Source organism: Ylistrum balloti, unplaced genomic scaffold, assembly GCF_031769215.1.
Source record: "Ylistrum balloti isolate Yb309-2 unplaced genomic scaffold, AGI_CSIRO_Ybal_v1 Utg370864, whole genome shotgun sequence".
Lineage (NCBI taxonomy): Eukaryota > Metazoa > Mollusca > Bivalvia > Pectinida > Pectinidae > Ylistrum > Ylistrum balloti.
In genome coordinates, this window is record NW_026782494.1 from 129,044 (window position 1) to 143,873 (window position 14,830).

The following is a 14,830-nucleotide window of genomic DNA, read 5'->3' on the forward strand; positions in this document are numbered from 1 at the left end:
GCTTAAAATAGGGTATTTCCCTCTGTAAGACAATAAACACATTTTTTCTTTTTTTCAAATCTATTTTCATACATCTTTTCTGAACTTGTGTTCCACATTTGATAAACCTCATTTGAATAAAGAAACCATTCGTTCTGTCTCACAGAAGAATACATTTGCTATAGATTTACTGTAATGATATTTGACTAGTATAACATTACCTCCATCGTAACTGTCTTGTTTTCTGGGTTGTCGATGAGTTGTCGGGCAAGAGTGCCTGGAGACGTACGATTGGTCAAAATGATACTGTTTTTGGAGCTGCCACACCATGCCACAAAGAGGTCTCGTGAAAAGCCACATTGCAGATCTGGGACACTAGACAGCACCACCTGGAATAGCAAGGTCATGTTTTAGTTCCAAAACAGTTTTATACATACCAATGTACAATAATTAATATCTGTGTATAAACCCTGTACAATAAAACCCAGATACAATGTCACATCTATGTATATATACCCTGTACAATAAAACCCAGATACAATGTCACATCTATGTATATATACCCTGTACAATAAAACCCAGATACAAGGTCACATCTATGTATATATACCCTGTACAATAAAACCCAGATACAAGGTCACATCTATGTATATATACCCTGTACAATAAAACCCAGATACAAGGTCACATCTATGTATATATACCCTGTACAATAAAACCCAGATACAAGGTCACATCTATGTATATATACCCTGTACAATAAAACCCAGGTACAATGTCACATCTATGTATATATACCCTGTACAATAAAACCAAGGTACAAGGTCACATCTATGTATATATACCCTGTACAATAAAACCCAGATACAAGGTCACATCTATGTATATATACCCTGTACAATAAAACCAAGGTACAAGGTCACATCTGTGTATATATACCCTGTACAGTAAAACCCAGATACAAGGTCACATCTATGTATATATATATACAATGTCACATCTATGTATATATACCCTGTACAATAAAACCAAGGTACAAGGTCACATCTATGTATATATACCCTGTACAATAAAACCCAGATACAAGGTCACATCTATGTATATATACCCTGTACAATAAAACCAAGGTACAAGGTCACATCTATGTATATATACCCTGTACAATAAAACCCAGATACAAGGTCACATCTGTGTATATATACCCTGTACAATAAAACCAAGGTACAAGGTCACATCTGTGTATATATACCCTGTACAATAAAACCCAGATACAAGGTCACATCTATGTATATATACCCTGTACAATAAAACCCAGATACAAGGTCACATCTATGTATATATACCCTGTACAATAAAACCAAGGTACAAGGTCACATCTATGTATATATACCCTGTACAATAAAACCCAGATACAAGGTCACATCTATGTATATATACCCTGTACAATAAAACCTAGATACAAGGTCACATCTGTGTATATATACCCTGTACAGTAAAACCCAGATACAAGGTCACATCTATGTATATATACCCTGTACAGTAAAACCCAGATACAAGGTCACATCTATGTATATATACCCTGTACAATAAAACCCAGATACAAGGTCACATCTATGTATATATACCCTGTACAGTAAAACCCAGATACAAGGTCACATCTATGTATATAAACCCTGTACAATAAAACCCAGATACAAGGTCACATCTATGTATATATACCCTGTAAAATAAAACCCAGATACAAGGTCACATCTACGTATATATACCCTGTACAATAAAACCCAGATACAAGGTCACATTTTTGTTTTGGTCAAGATGTCCTTTGATATTGGATGGTTTTGTTTAAATGTTTTTTTTCCTAAAGTCAGAAAGAGGTTTAATCAGTGTAATTAGTTCACAGTGTGTTTCTTAAAGCAACCCTTGCTCCACTTTGATCTTGTATAAAAGCAAAGCATTAAGCTAATCTGTAGGGGTGGCTATTTAATGATATATCACTATACAGGTGATGACCTAATTCTCAAGGAACCTAAAATATACATAGGTCCACACCCTGATTCTCTCCCTAATGACATTTGTGGGAAGAAACCCTTGTTTAATTAGTAAACTGGTTGTATTGTTAGAGCCTTTCCTGACTTCTACATCAATAGTGATTACTGGTACACTCCACCAGTGCAGACAGGTGTTAGAGGAACACTCCATCATTCAACACTCCTACTTCAACTCACAAATTGTCTCATTTCTTTGCCACAAAACATCCAAGTAAAAAATAAGGTTTGATCTGAATATTGTTTTGTAACCTTTGCTTTTTGATTAACTTTGATCACAGGAATTGAAATGTCTTCAGGACATACTTGAAGTAAGGACCTATACATTATACATATAGTACCAGTGAACTTACACTTCAGGCATAATCAAAGGCCATGTAACTGATTTTATAGTTTCAAATGAATTTTTGCAAAATAAAAGTTGTTAAAATACAGCGCTGATTGTCACTTAGTTACCATGCCTCTATGTCTCTAATCAAAGGGAACAGAAATGGGGGGAAAAAAAAACCTTAAAAAACCCCAAAAAAAACAAAAAACAAAGTAAAAAAAACACAGAAAAATAAACATAAAGCAAAAAGAGTTTAAATTTCATACAGACAATTGATTTTTTTTTAATTTGAAATAAATCTTCAGAAATGTCAATATGTGTTGGGAGTATTCTTGAAGTAGCTAAGAAATGGTAGTTAAAGTATTAGAAAGGATATTATCTAAATATATAATAAAAAATAGGAACAGAAATGATCATATAATTAAGCCATAACAGAAAAAAATGGAGGAGGAGAAATGTCTAAATTGACAAAATCTCACCATGAATAATCACAGTAGTAGGATTAGAAAATTCTGAATAAAGCAAACTCCCAAGAAATTTGGAATACAATTCTAAAACAAGCATTCTCGCCAGATATACACAATTTTGAACAATTGATATCACCTACATTTTCATCTCTACCATACAGTATACGATTGGGAATCAAAATGAACAGAAATGTCAGACTACACAACCTCTCCTGATAAATGCAGCATTCCGTAATCTGCAAGCAGACTGCAACTGAAACTGATTAAATTATCCAAAGTTTTGTTGAGAAAATCTCACTAATCCCATCTGATGAACCATCAATGATATATGTTTGAATGAATAATACATGTAATTAAGTTTTTAACAAAATCTATCTTTCCTGATTTTTCATCAGTAAATGAACACAATCAGTAAAAAAACTGTTTCAAAATCTAGGAATTTTCTGCAGCCCTCCTCTTAGGTTGTCAGACATCAATCAGGAAAATATACTATACAGACAGCAGCTATAATCATTAAATAATAAAGAATATTAATTTGGTGTCAGTAGAACAATGTATCTATTTGGTATAAGTAGTATAATGTATTAATTTGTATAAATAGTATTGTATATTTATTTGGTATAAGTAGTACAATGTATTTATTTGGTATAAGTAGTTTAATGTATTACTTTGGTATAAGTAGTACAAAGTATTAAATTTTATTATCATTATTATTCTATCCTTTATTGTCTTATAACTCATGAAATGTTTGGTGTACTTACAACTTGTAATTGTCCCCCTTCCAGCCCAGCTTCATTCTCTCAATCACCATCCTCCTTTACACCTGCTTGCCATTGCACAAATCCCAGTATACCTCCAATCCCTCTCACACCCTCCCCATCACTAATCCCCTCGCTACCTTAATTTCCTTCACTTCAAACTCTGTTCCCTTCCTTCCCCTCCCCTATCTGTCTTCACTCCCCATCCCTCCCCTGCAGCCTTCACTTCCACATCCCCACCATCCTTTGCCTCTGTATTGTGGATACCACTGCCTATCATTCCTCCCTGCACTGTGGATACCACTGCCTATCATTCCTCCCTGTACTGTGGATACCACTGCCTATCATTCCTCCCTGCACTTTGGATGCCACTGCCTATCATTCCTCCCTGTACTGTGGATGCCACTGCCTATCATTCCTCCCTGTACTGTGGATGCCACTGCCTATCATTCCTCCCTGCACTGTGGATGCCACTGCCTATCATTCCTCCCTGCACTGTGGATGCCACGCCTATAAATCCTCTATGTACTGGTGGAGTTAAATATAATGTGAATGTTGAATGTGTAATTACACCACTAATCCTTAATGTATTACAATTTCATCAAAGCTGATTACTGATTAACACTTAACAATTAAATGTCTGTTAATTGGCTTGATCACCTGACTATAAATCCTTCCCTGAAGCTCCTGACCCCAGTCCATTAACTTCATTATGGTCTCAATTTGATTATATAATGGCTTTCTCAGTAATCAAACATTAAATAAGGCTTTCAGACCTGGTCTAAATTGACATGGATGTGTGAAGTCATGGCCAAATAATTGATTAATTAAAAAGAAACAATTATCGTTCCTAGAAGGAATGTTTGAATAGGACTGTAGTGATTGTAATGTTACAGAGTACAGAGACTTATGTACTACTATAGTACAGTACAAAGGTAATCAAATAAATAGTACGTTCCTGAACTATCTTTGTACCTTAATCAATGTTTTACAGACATATTCTAAAAAGTTATTCACAGCTGCTCTGAAGTTGGTACCAGATGAAATAACCGATTATAAAACACAACATTTCCCGAAATACTTACTCAACCTGTGTGTACAAATCCCCAAGCTAATGAAACTTGAAAGAATTATTAGGAATAATAGCAATGAAATTAATGATGTATATGTCTCCTGTTAGCTCAGAGGGCCAGGACATTAACCCAGAGTTATCTCCCTTATAACCATTTTTTTTGTGTGATATGTTTATCTATGGTAGTGTAATGATTTTCTAATCCCGGTTTATTTACTATGACAACACATATCAATCTTTTACTAACTTAAGATTATTTTTCTTCTTGCCAGAAAACTTACTATTTACCACCTGTATTTATTTGTTTGGAAGTCAGCAGGTAGGGACGTGATCAAAAGTGTACTGGCTCTCCCATCAATAACATACTACTCTAACACTCTGATCTCTTCTGCTAGGATGAACTTAAACATCACCCAGAGTCTGTAAATAATTATCTACCTTTTTCTACATAACTTATACAGTTCTCTCATAGCATCATTTTGGCAAAGATTTCAAAGCACAGTTTTTTTTCCGGACTTTCCCACTGATATATTCCCTATAATATCAAACCAGATGTTTTCAACAACAGTGAACAAAAGCAAATTGGAAATCTGAGGCTGAATTTTATAACGAGTGAAATCTAGGACTTTAGGTACAATGTACAATTCTTTGTTTGAGCCAGTTATCTCACACAATTCCTTGCCCTCGTTGTTCAAAGGGTAGTTAAGGTTAGTTAAAAAGTTTACAAAATAATGCTCAAGATATATCAATCTGACCTGTTTTAACAAATCTACAGAAATGATGAAGGATTTCCTCATGTTATTTCATTTGTGTTTAAGTGTTCACCAACCAAGTTATATCTAATCAGCCTTTGAGGTACCAGGGCCGGTGTCATGTGTAAAAACTAACCCCTGCTAAAAGTATCCGCATACGTTTTATGCAGGAGATACATTTTATGTGTTACACCGGGTGTCTAAGTGACTACTAAATATTTTCTTCGAGTAACATTAGACAATGAGAAAGCATGAGCTAACTACAAGAAATCAATCCAAAATACGACAATAATAGATACAGAACATTTCTCATGATTGACAGAAATATGACATAAGCGTACTATTAACTTAAGTGTGATAATGATACGGAGCCAGGGTAATTACTGCCTAACTATAAACAAAGCTGTTATGTGGTGTTTAGTTTATGATAAGTCACCTGACTACAAAAGTACATCCAATCACAATTGGAGGCAGCTATTGATGTGTAATAGGAGAAGGTCAATAGGGAAAACGTTGTTGTAAACCTGTTTATAATTGAAAAGTACACTGAGTTATTGTGTGATTGAGTCACAGAACGGTGATATAATGAAGATCCAATGTGTTATGTAAAACCAAGCCCTTGAATCAAAGCACCCCTGGAGCCTCACTGATATAACTAAACATCCCATCTTTGACATATGCCATTATCTATAGGTGCAAAATTCCCCAAAAATCATCTCTGATTTGTCATAATTGGGCAGGAGGGGCCGTGCAATATAGTGCCAGATTCCACAGCGTTTGATAGAACTCAGCTGATGTAGACATCCACAACATTCAAATGAAGGTTACTTGAAGACTTCTTGTATATTAGGTGAAGTTTTCCAAATTTCATTTTCAATTACTTAGAGACAAATTGTCAAAAAAAGGCAGTTTCTATTAGTAATAAGAATCAGCCTTTTAGAATCAATGTTATCTTAAACATACAATATACATTAATGGTAGTAATGCAGAGCCTTAATCTTAAATAAAAACAACAAGAGGCTTGCAGAGTGTTTGGCCACTTAAGAATCTTACCCAAATCTTACCCAATAGGTAGCGTATAAAACATATCAAAGAGGTATATAATTATTTTCATGCCCAAAGAAATGTTTTGAATGATATATATGTTTATGGTGGGACAAAGTATCTGTTCATAGTGGGACAAAGAATCTGTTCCTGGTGGGACAAAGTATCTGTTCATGGTGGGACAAAGTATCTGTTCCTGGTGGGACAAAGTATCTGTTCATGGAGGGACAAAGTATCTGTTCATAGTGGGACAAAGTATCTGTTCATGGTGGGACAAAGTATCTGTTCATGGTGGGACAAAGTATCTGTTCCTGGTGGGACAAAGTATCTGTTCATGGTGGGACAAAGTATCTGTTCATAGTGGGGCAAAGTATCTGTTCATGGTGGGACAAAGTATCTGTTCATGGTAGGACAAAGTATCTGTTCCTGGTGGGACAAAGTATCTGTTCCTGGTGAGAAAAAGTATCTGTTCCTGGTGCAACAAAGTATCTGTTCCTGGTGAGACGAAGTATCTGTTCCTGGTGGGACAAAGTATCTGTTCCTGGTGAGACAAAGTATCTGTTCCTGGTTAGACAAAGAATCTGTTCCTGGTGGGACGAAGTATCTGTTCATGGTGGGACAAAGTATCTGTTCCTGGTGGGACAAAGTATCTGTTCATGGTGGGACAAAGTATCTGTTCATGGTGGGAAAAAGTATCTGTTCCTGGTGGGACAAAGTATCTGTTCATGGTGGGACAAAGTATCTGTTCCTGCTGGGACAAAGAATCTGTTCCTGGTGGGACAAAGTATCTGTTCATGGTGGGACAAAGAATCTGTTCCTGGTGGGACAAAGTATCTGTTCATGGTGGGACGAAGAATCTGTTCATGGTGGGACGAAGAATCTGTTCATGGTAGGACAAAGAATCTGTTCCTGGTGGGACAAAGTATCTGTTCATGGTGGGACGAAGAATCTGTTCATGGTGGGACAAAGTATCTCTTCCTGGTGGGACAAAGTATCTGTTCCTGGTGGGACAAAGTATCTGTTCATGATGGGACAAAGTATCTGTTCCTGGTGGGACAAAGTATCTCTTCATGGTGGGACAAAGTATCTGTTCATGGTGGGACAAAGTATCTGTTCATGGTGGGACAAAGTATCTGTTCATGGTGGGACAAAGTATCTGTTCTTGGTGGGACAAAGAATCTGTTCCTGGTGGGACGAAAAATCTGTTCCTGGTGGGACGATAAACATCTCAACACTATATCAATAAGGAAACAGCATTACATCACTAGAGATAATTAATTCTACATTTGAAAAGACATTGTACTAGATTCGGTACCTGTAACCCTTTGTGATTCCAATTCCTCACAGAAACAACTTTAAATATTTGACTCATTGATGTGTTCTCAGATTTTAATTCCCAGTCAAGGACACAGGGGACCTGGTTCCTCAGTCTCCCATTTACGGCTAATTTTTGAATGATGTCAATTTAGGAATTCAATTACCTGCAACAATCTTCTCATCATTATTGAATTGTTTATTTTTCAAATACTGTGCACGCCTGAATAGGATTTTTACTGAAGATTTTTACCATAATTCCTACAAAAACAATACAGATTCTAATCCCATTATCCTTGAAGTGATTACCAGAAATGTCAATGGATTCTGACCTTGAAAATTCAGAAAACTGAGGAAATTTTCATTATGTAATACAGATCATGTCGTTGAACAAATGTACAGTTAATTACACTACACTGTCTCACTGATGAGACTTAATCTTCTGTCTCTGTGAACCAGCTCGTTGACCTGGAGGCGTCTGGTTCTGTGTCTGAAAGTGCATCCCTGACTACCTTAGCAACAGACCTCAAGGCCTTGACGGTCACTTACAGTAATAAACATTGACTAGAGCTGATAGGGTAAGTAACTTTCAGGTATCAAGACAAAGAAATTGTGACATTGATGATAGTAAGAGTTCCTATACTAATAATTATTATGAAGTTATTTCCAATGAAAATTAAACAAATTTTGCTCAAAAATTACTTTTCCCATATAAACTATTGTAAAATTACCTTCTCCCCAGGGAGAAATGTAAGATCCTGGGGCCATGAAATTCACAATTTTGGTAAAGCACCTTAAGATGCTTCCATCCATGAAGAGTATTTGATTCTATCGTATCTTGGTTTTGAGAAGAAGATTTTTGATTCAATATGACTGCTTTTGGCCCCACTCCTCAGACAATTTGGTGATAGAGACTGTATAATTCACAATTTTGGTTCATATTTGGTCAGGGAAGCTTTCAGTAAAATTTCATTGAAGTCGAAAATGCCAGTGGTTTAGTGTAGCAAAGCCCACAATGCTGGACAAAATGCAATCGCATCAGGCCACAATGAGATTTTGTCACCAAATTCGCAAGTGATGGAATATGTTACTTTAAACATACAAAATGGAAACATTAACACAGTATTGTTTTAAAACATGATTTTATTATACCGCATCATGTATAACACTTAGTCTTAACTTTGTTCCAACACCACTGGGCAATTTGCAGGTGTCTTTTTGAGTGAAGTCACATATCACACACAAGCATCATTGTTTATATTTCAATTAAATCAAAATATTTTTACTGTATGCAGTAGTTTTTTGTAGTTAGCCTGATGCTTATCTAAAGAATACTATATACACATGAAGATTTTATGCGAATTTTGAACAGTGTTGGAAAAAAAAGAAAAAAAGAAAGCTTATGCTTTGTAGCTACCAGAATGAATTTCTTGTTTATTTTCACAAAGAATACATGAAGAACCACAAGGTTTATCACATTCAGTTTTATCACATTTCATGTCATGTCGGCAAGCTTTGAAGTGACAGCAAGAAAAAAGATATATATCAATGTAGTATATATCGCATATGTTGATCCATTTCATTGATATATAATATATGGAATACTATATTGTAAATGATTAATTAATAAATATGATTGATTTTTTTACTATCTTTATTATGTTGCATAATGATTTACAAACAAACGGTGACTTCATGAAACATGAATGGTTATATTCATGCGCCATTCAGACACTTGTAATGCAGGATTTTTTTTCTTTTTCTTTGACTTTGTGGCAAAAATAATGGGTTGGGAGAAAAATAATCATCCCCTACCCAGAGGGTGTAACAGAGAAACCCCCAACCTGAGGGGTGATTTTTTTGTTGTTGTCTAACCCGCAGGGTAGAGAAAGATTAGTCACCAGCTAGTAGCTGAAGGTCAGTTTTTCTACGGGAACTCCTGCTACCCCCATCAACCAAACCTGGTACATACTTACAATGACCCTAACTGTTAATAGTACATAAAGCAAAAATAAACTAAATCAAATTGTTTACTTTTATATATAAACATTTTTTATTCAAGCTTTGGTGTAGATCGGTCATTGGGTCCATCTCCACAAGCTGAGGTTGCCAAGAGAGTTTTCTAGCAGTCAATCGTCTGATTGGATAATAAATTATTACTCAATGAAGCAATGGCGCCATGCAATCTCCTGGTTATATGAAATTAATTTATCAGACAAGGAAGACATACGGCGTAGACTATCACAGTGGTACACAGAAACTGTATTATCAAATAATGAATCTCTGTCAATATCTATGACAGTTACTACTCGGAAATCTACTTACAATCTAGTCTGTTACACAATGCAAATAAGGCCAAACGAAATGAGCCTCAACTCTTATTATATCAGTAAACAAACAACAAATGTGACATTTTTTTATTTTCCAAGTTGTGAATCAAACAGAAATAAGAATTCTGCCATAAGTAACAGTTGAGCGATAACTAAGGTTACAACCAATTAATAGGACAAAAAATACACACAAAATCTTAATAACAGCCAGCTCAAACCTGTCCATAAGTCATTGTTGTTAAGTAGTCAATCATCCCGGATTCTCTGGGGGTAAACCCCCCCCCAGTCAATGATCCTAGATTCTCTGGGGTTAACTCCCCCCCAGTCAATCATCCCAGATTCTTTGAGGGTAACACAACACCCCCCCCCCCAGCCAATCATCCCGGATTCTTTGAGGGGTAACCCCCCCCAGCCAATCATCCCGGATTCTTTGAGGGTAACCCCCCACCCCCACCCAGCCAATCATCCCAGATTCTTTGAGGGTAACACAACACCCCCCCCCCCCAGCCAATCATCCCGGATTCTCTGGGGGTAAAACCCCCCCCAGTCAATGATCCTAGATTCTCTGGGGTTAACTCCCCCAGCCAATCATCCCGGATTCTTTGAGGGTAACCCCCCCAGCCAATCATCCCGGATTCTTTGAGGGTAACACAACACCCCCCCCCCCCAGCCAATCATCCCGGATTCTCTGGGGGTAAAACCCCCCCCAGTCAATGAGATTCTCTGGGGTTAACCCCCCCAGCCAATCATCCCAGATTCTTTGAGGGTTAACCCCCCCCCCCAGCCAATCATCCCGGATTCTTTGAGGGGTAACCCCCCCAGCCAATCATCCCGGATTCTTTGAGGGGTAACCCCCCCAGCCAATCATCCCGGATTCTTTGAGGGGTAACCCCCCCAGCCAATCATCCCGGATTCTTTGAGGTTAACCCCCCCAGCCAATCATCCGGGATTCTTTGAGGTTAACCCCCCCAGCCAATCATCCCGGATTCTTTGAGGTTAACCCCCCACCCCCACCCAGCCAATCTTGACGGTTTTTTTGAGGTTTTCCCCTCAGACCCCCCCAGCCAATCATCCCGGATTCTTTGAGGTTAACCCCCCACCCCCCCCCAGCCAATCATCCCGGATTCTTTGAGGTTAACCCCCCACCCCCACCCAGCCAATCATCCCGGATTCTTTGAGGTTAACCCCCCCAGCCAATCATCCCGGATTCTTTGAGGTTAACCCCCCACCCCCACCCAGCCAATCATCCCGGATTCTTTGAGGTTAACCCCCCACCCCCCCCCAGCCAATCATCCCGGATTCTTTGAGGTTAACCCCCCACCCCCACCCAGCCAATCATCCCGGATTCTTTGAGATTAACCCCCCCCCCCCCCCCCCAGCCAATCATCCCGGATTCTTTGAGGTTAAACCCCCCAGCCCCCCATTCTTTGAGGTTAACCCCCCATCATCCCGGATTCTTTGAGGTTAACCCCCCCAGCCAATCATCCGGGATTCTTTGAGGTTAACCCCCCCACCCCCACCCAGCCAATCATCCCGGATTCTTTGAGGGGTAACCCCCCCAGCCAATCATCCCGGATTCTTTGAGGTTAACCCCCCACCCCCACCCAGCCAATCATCCCGGATTCTTTGAGGGGTAACCCCCCCAGCCAATCATCCCGGATTCTTTGAGGTTAACCCCCCACCCCCACCCAGCCAATCATCCCGGATTCTTTGAGGTTAATCCTTCCCAGTCAATCATCAGGGATTCTTTGAGGGTATCCCCCCTTCCTGTCAACCATCCCGTATTCTCTGGGGAACTTAGACAATGAACAATCTGTTCAATATATATGTACAGAACATGATTACTGAAGGCACTGACTATACTCATCTGATAATGTTAGGTCTTCTGCTGATATAGGAGAGTATGTAGCCTCTTTGTGCATTGCAGAACACAGTTTTTGTATTAAACCATTTCAATCTAAGTAAGCAAAGTACTGAAATCATTGAAAAGCTAATCATGTTGCGACTATACCATCTAAACGTTGGTTGCTGAAACATGTTACTTTTCCAGATTAAAACAATTCCCCATAAAATTTTTCGGTAAAAAATTTTTTTTTGCCAAATTTGTCCAACATCCTCCCAGATATGATGAAATAACCCATCGTTTCATCCTCTGATGTCAATGTTTTGTGACATCTGTCAAGTGAATAAAAATCGAACATGAATAATTGGCCACGCCTTCCTACAATTTTTTGACTTCGGAAGTCTTAATGTGCATGTCTGGGAAAATGATGATTTCTGAAATATCACTTCTGATGACTCATTTCTGATTGTAATTAACTAGCGAGTTGTAGGTCAAGAGAGGACAAATTATCTTTATCTAAACAGTTTGTATTATGAAAGAGAAGTTTACCAAGAAAAATGGCAAATCTGAGAAAAAGGGAATAAGGAATAAAAAACTGAATCTAACCCTGAAGAAAAGATGTATAAATAAACAGAGATATCCACCATCTTCACACCATTTTATTTTCCCATAAAAATGTCATAGTTTGATGTATTACATGTGTACTTCTGGGTCGCTGTAGCTAGCTCAAGCATCTCTGTGATTTAGTGATGTCATCAGAAATGGAATTGCAGTCATATGCCTGATAAAGAAGTCTGTCATTTCAGGTGAGCAAATGTGATATCGTATCTGGGATTTCTAAAGAAAAATACTAGTGTTTTACTGGCCGATTTTTATTTTGTAAAATAAATCTTATAGTATGAACACATTTCAATTAATTTTTGTATTTGTTTGGTGGCAGTTAATCAACATAGTATGAGTCTTAAAGGGTCGAAACTAATGGGTCAAGGATACTTATACATAGCCAGACTAACGAGCATCAAATATCAAACGAGCATCAACATCAAATCAGTGAAATCTGTGTTTATGTTCCAAAACGAGAGACTGATACTAGCAGTGGTATTGCATACTGGACCCACAACAATATAAAAGTTTTAAAACACTTCATACAGGACTTAAATATCAAAATTCAAAGTGATGACACAAAAGTCCAAGTATTGTTAATGACCATTAAATTGATTAAAAGTTGGGGGTTGACAGGTTTCATTCTACTCTCCTTCATGTTGGAAATCCTGATGAACCAAAACTTATGGGCACATGTCCATTTTCCTGTGTATTGATGGAAGTTAGTGTTGATATATTAGTATGCAGAGTGTGGATTGAGACTTATCTCCAGACTAGGGATTTCATTATTTATTTAAATTGGTCTTACTGATGTTTACGAAGCATAATCTTGGTGTGATCATCTTACAAAATGTTTAATGAAATGCTGTTTTTCTTAAAACAATACACATATGCAAACTGATCATGCATGCGCAATGCACAGTCATTCAATTTGCAAAAAGGTTAATCTTCCATACCAGCATGAAACTAAAAAAGTCCTATCAAAGCTTAAAATAACTTTGTCTGAAGACACTATGAAAACCCATCCTACATGCACATGAGTTGCTCTCACTTGAGAAATTTCGTCATAACTGGCATTTTCCAAGTATAAAACTGAAACTTTGAGTATTCCTGTTTTATAATCATATTAAGTATGTATCTTTTGATGTCACTAACTTAACTTAGAATTTTTGGATAAAGTTTGAAGACAATGCCCTTGAGTGTGATACACGATGTGCACGTGTTACAGCTATCAGCTATCAGAGAACTTTACAGCTATCAGCAGGAAACTTGGTACAAAGGTGTACGATGATCATATCTATGACGTCACTAACTATATTGATTATTTCAAAATACATTTTCTGAAGAGACTTTCCAACTGTTACTGTTGCTGATTGTCACTTGTTGACAATTTTTAGATAAGAATGGATGTCAATGATCTCATAGTACTGAGCATTCCACCAAATTGTCCTGACTCCGGAAATTTACTTCAAACCAGAGCAATGTTAGATTGTGATTGATGCGAATCTCAAACTAAATTGTGTTAGGAACACCTAACCTGTCAGTTCTGATAAGTTTTTAGGATAAAACTTGCTTGCAAATAGCAATCTTATGCATAACACTGATTTGAATTTATCTTATTTTTCAACAGTTTTAATTCTACTATTATGGCCTTTTGGCCTTTCAGTGGACAACAACGTTTTTAACAACGTTTTTAAAAACATTGTGGCATTATTTATAGGATATGACTGCCGCTGGGTAGGATGTTGATCTCGTTGGAATATTTCCACCAATCAGAGAGTTAGGATTGGTAGCTAGATCCAAAAAGTGTGACAAATGGCTGAAAGGGTAGAAGGTGATAGTCAACATGTTTCTCCATGTTAGTACTGAGAGGTTTGCACCCTAACCAATTCACACTCTAACTAATGGTTTATGACAGTTCTTAAAGCTACGAATATAACCTGTTAAATAAGATTTCCATGAATATAGGACATCTAACATACAACACCGTCGATTTCCATGTCCAATTACAGGGCACCAAGTCTAGAAATCAGCCCACACACTTTGTCCACATACCAATGTCTCTCTCTGTAGCCATTTCCTTTCACCCCTAGATTTCTACCGACAAGTTAATGTGACCCAGCATGAAAGTACATACAATAACGGTTGTGAATATGACAACATGTAAATATCGATAAGTATAAGAAAGAAATAGTTAGAAAATGGTCAATCATATTCGTGGTCCATTGATATCAGAAGCATCTGAATGGTAAAGGACTTGTAATGATATTTTCTCCAACAAGTTTGTACATAAAG

At 37.5% G+C, this 14,830-nt stretch overlaps 1 protein-coding gene across 1 annotated transcript in view; it reads right to left on the reverse strand.

Moving 5' to 3' along the window:
• Window positions 1-14,830, reverse strand: part of LOC132559140 (cleavage and polyadenylation specificity factor subunit 2-like) — a gene marked incomplete at its 5' end in the record, with an annotated part of 142,963 nt that overhangs the window by 50,026 nt on the left and 78,107 nt on the right. Inside the window, one exon of the mRNA XM_060223749.1 lies at window positions 201-368. Within this exon, the coding sequence (XP_060079732.1) occupies window positions 201-368 (168 nt within the window). The remainder of the gene's footprint in view (window positions 1-200; window positions 369-14,830) is intronic.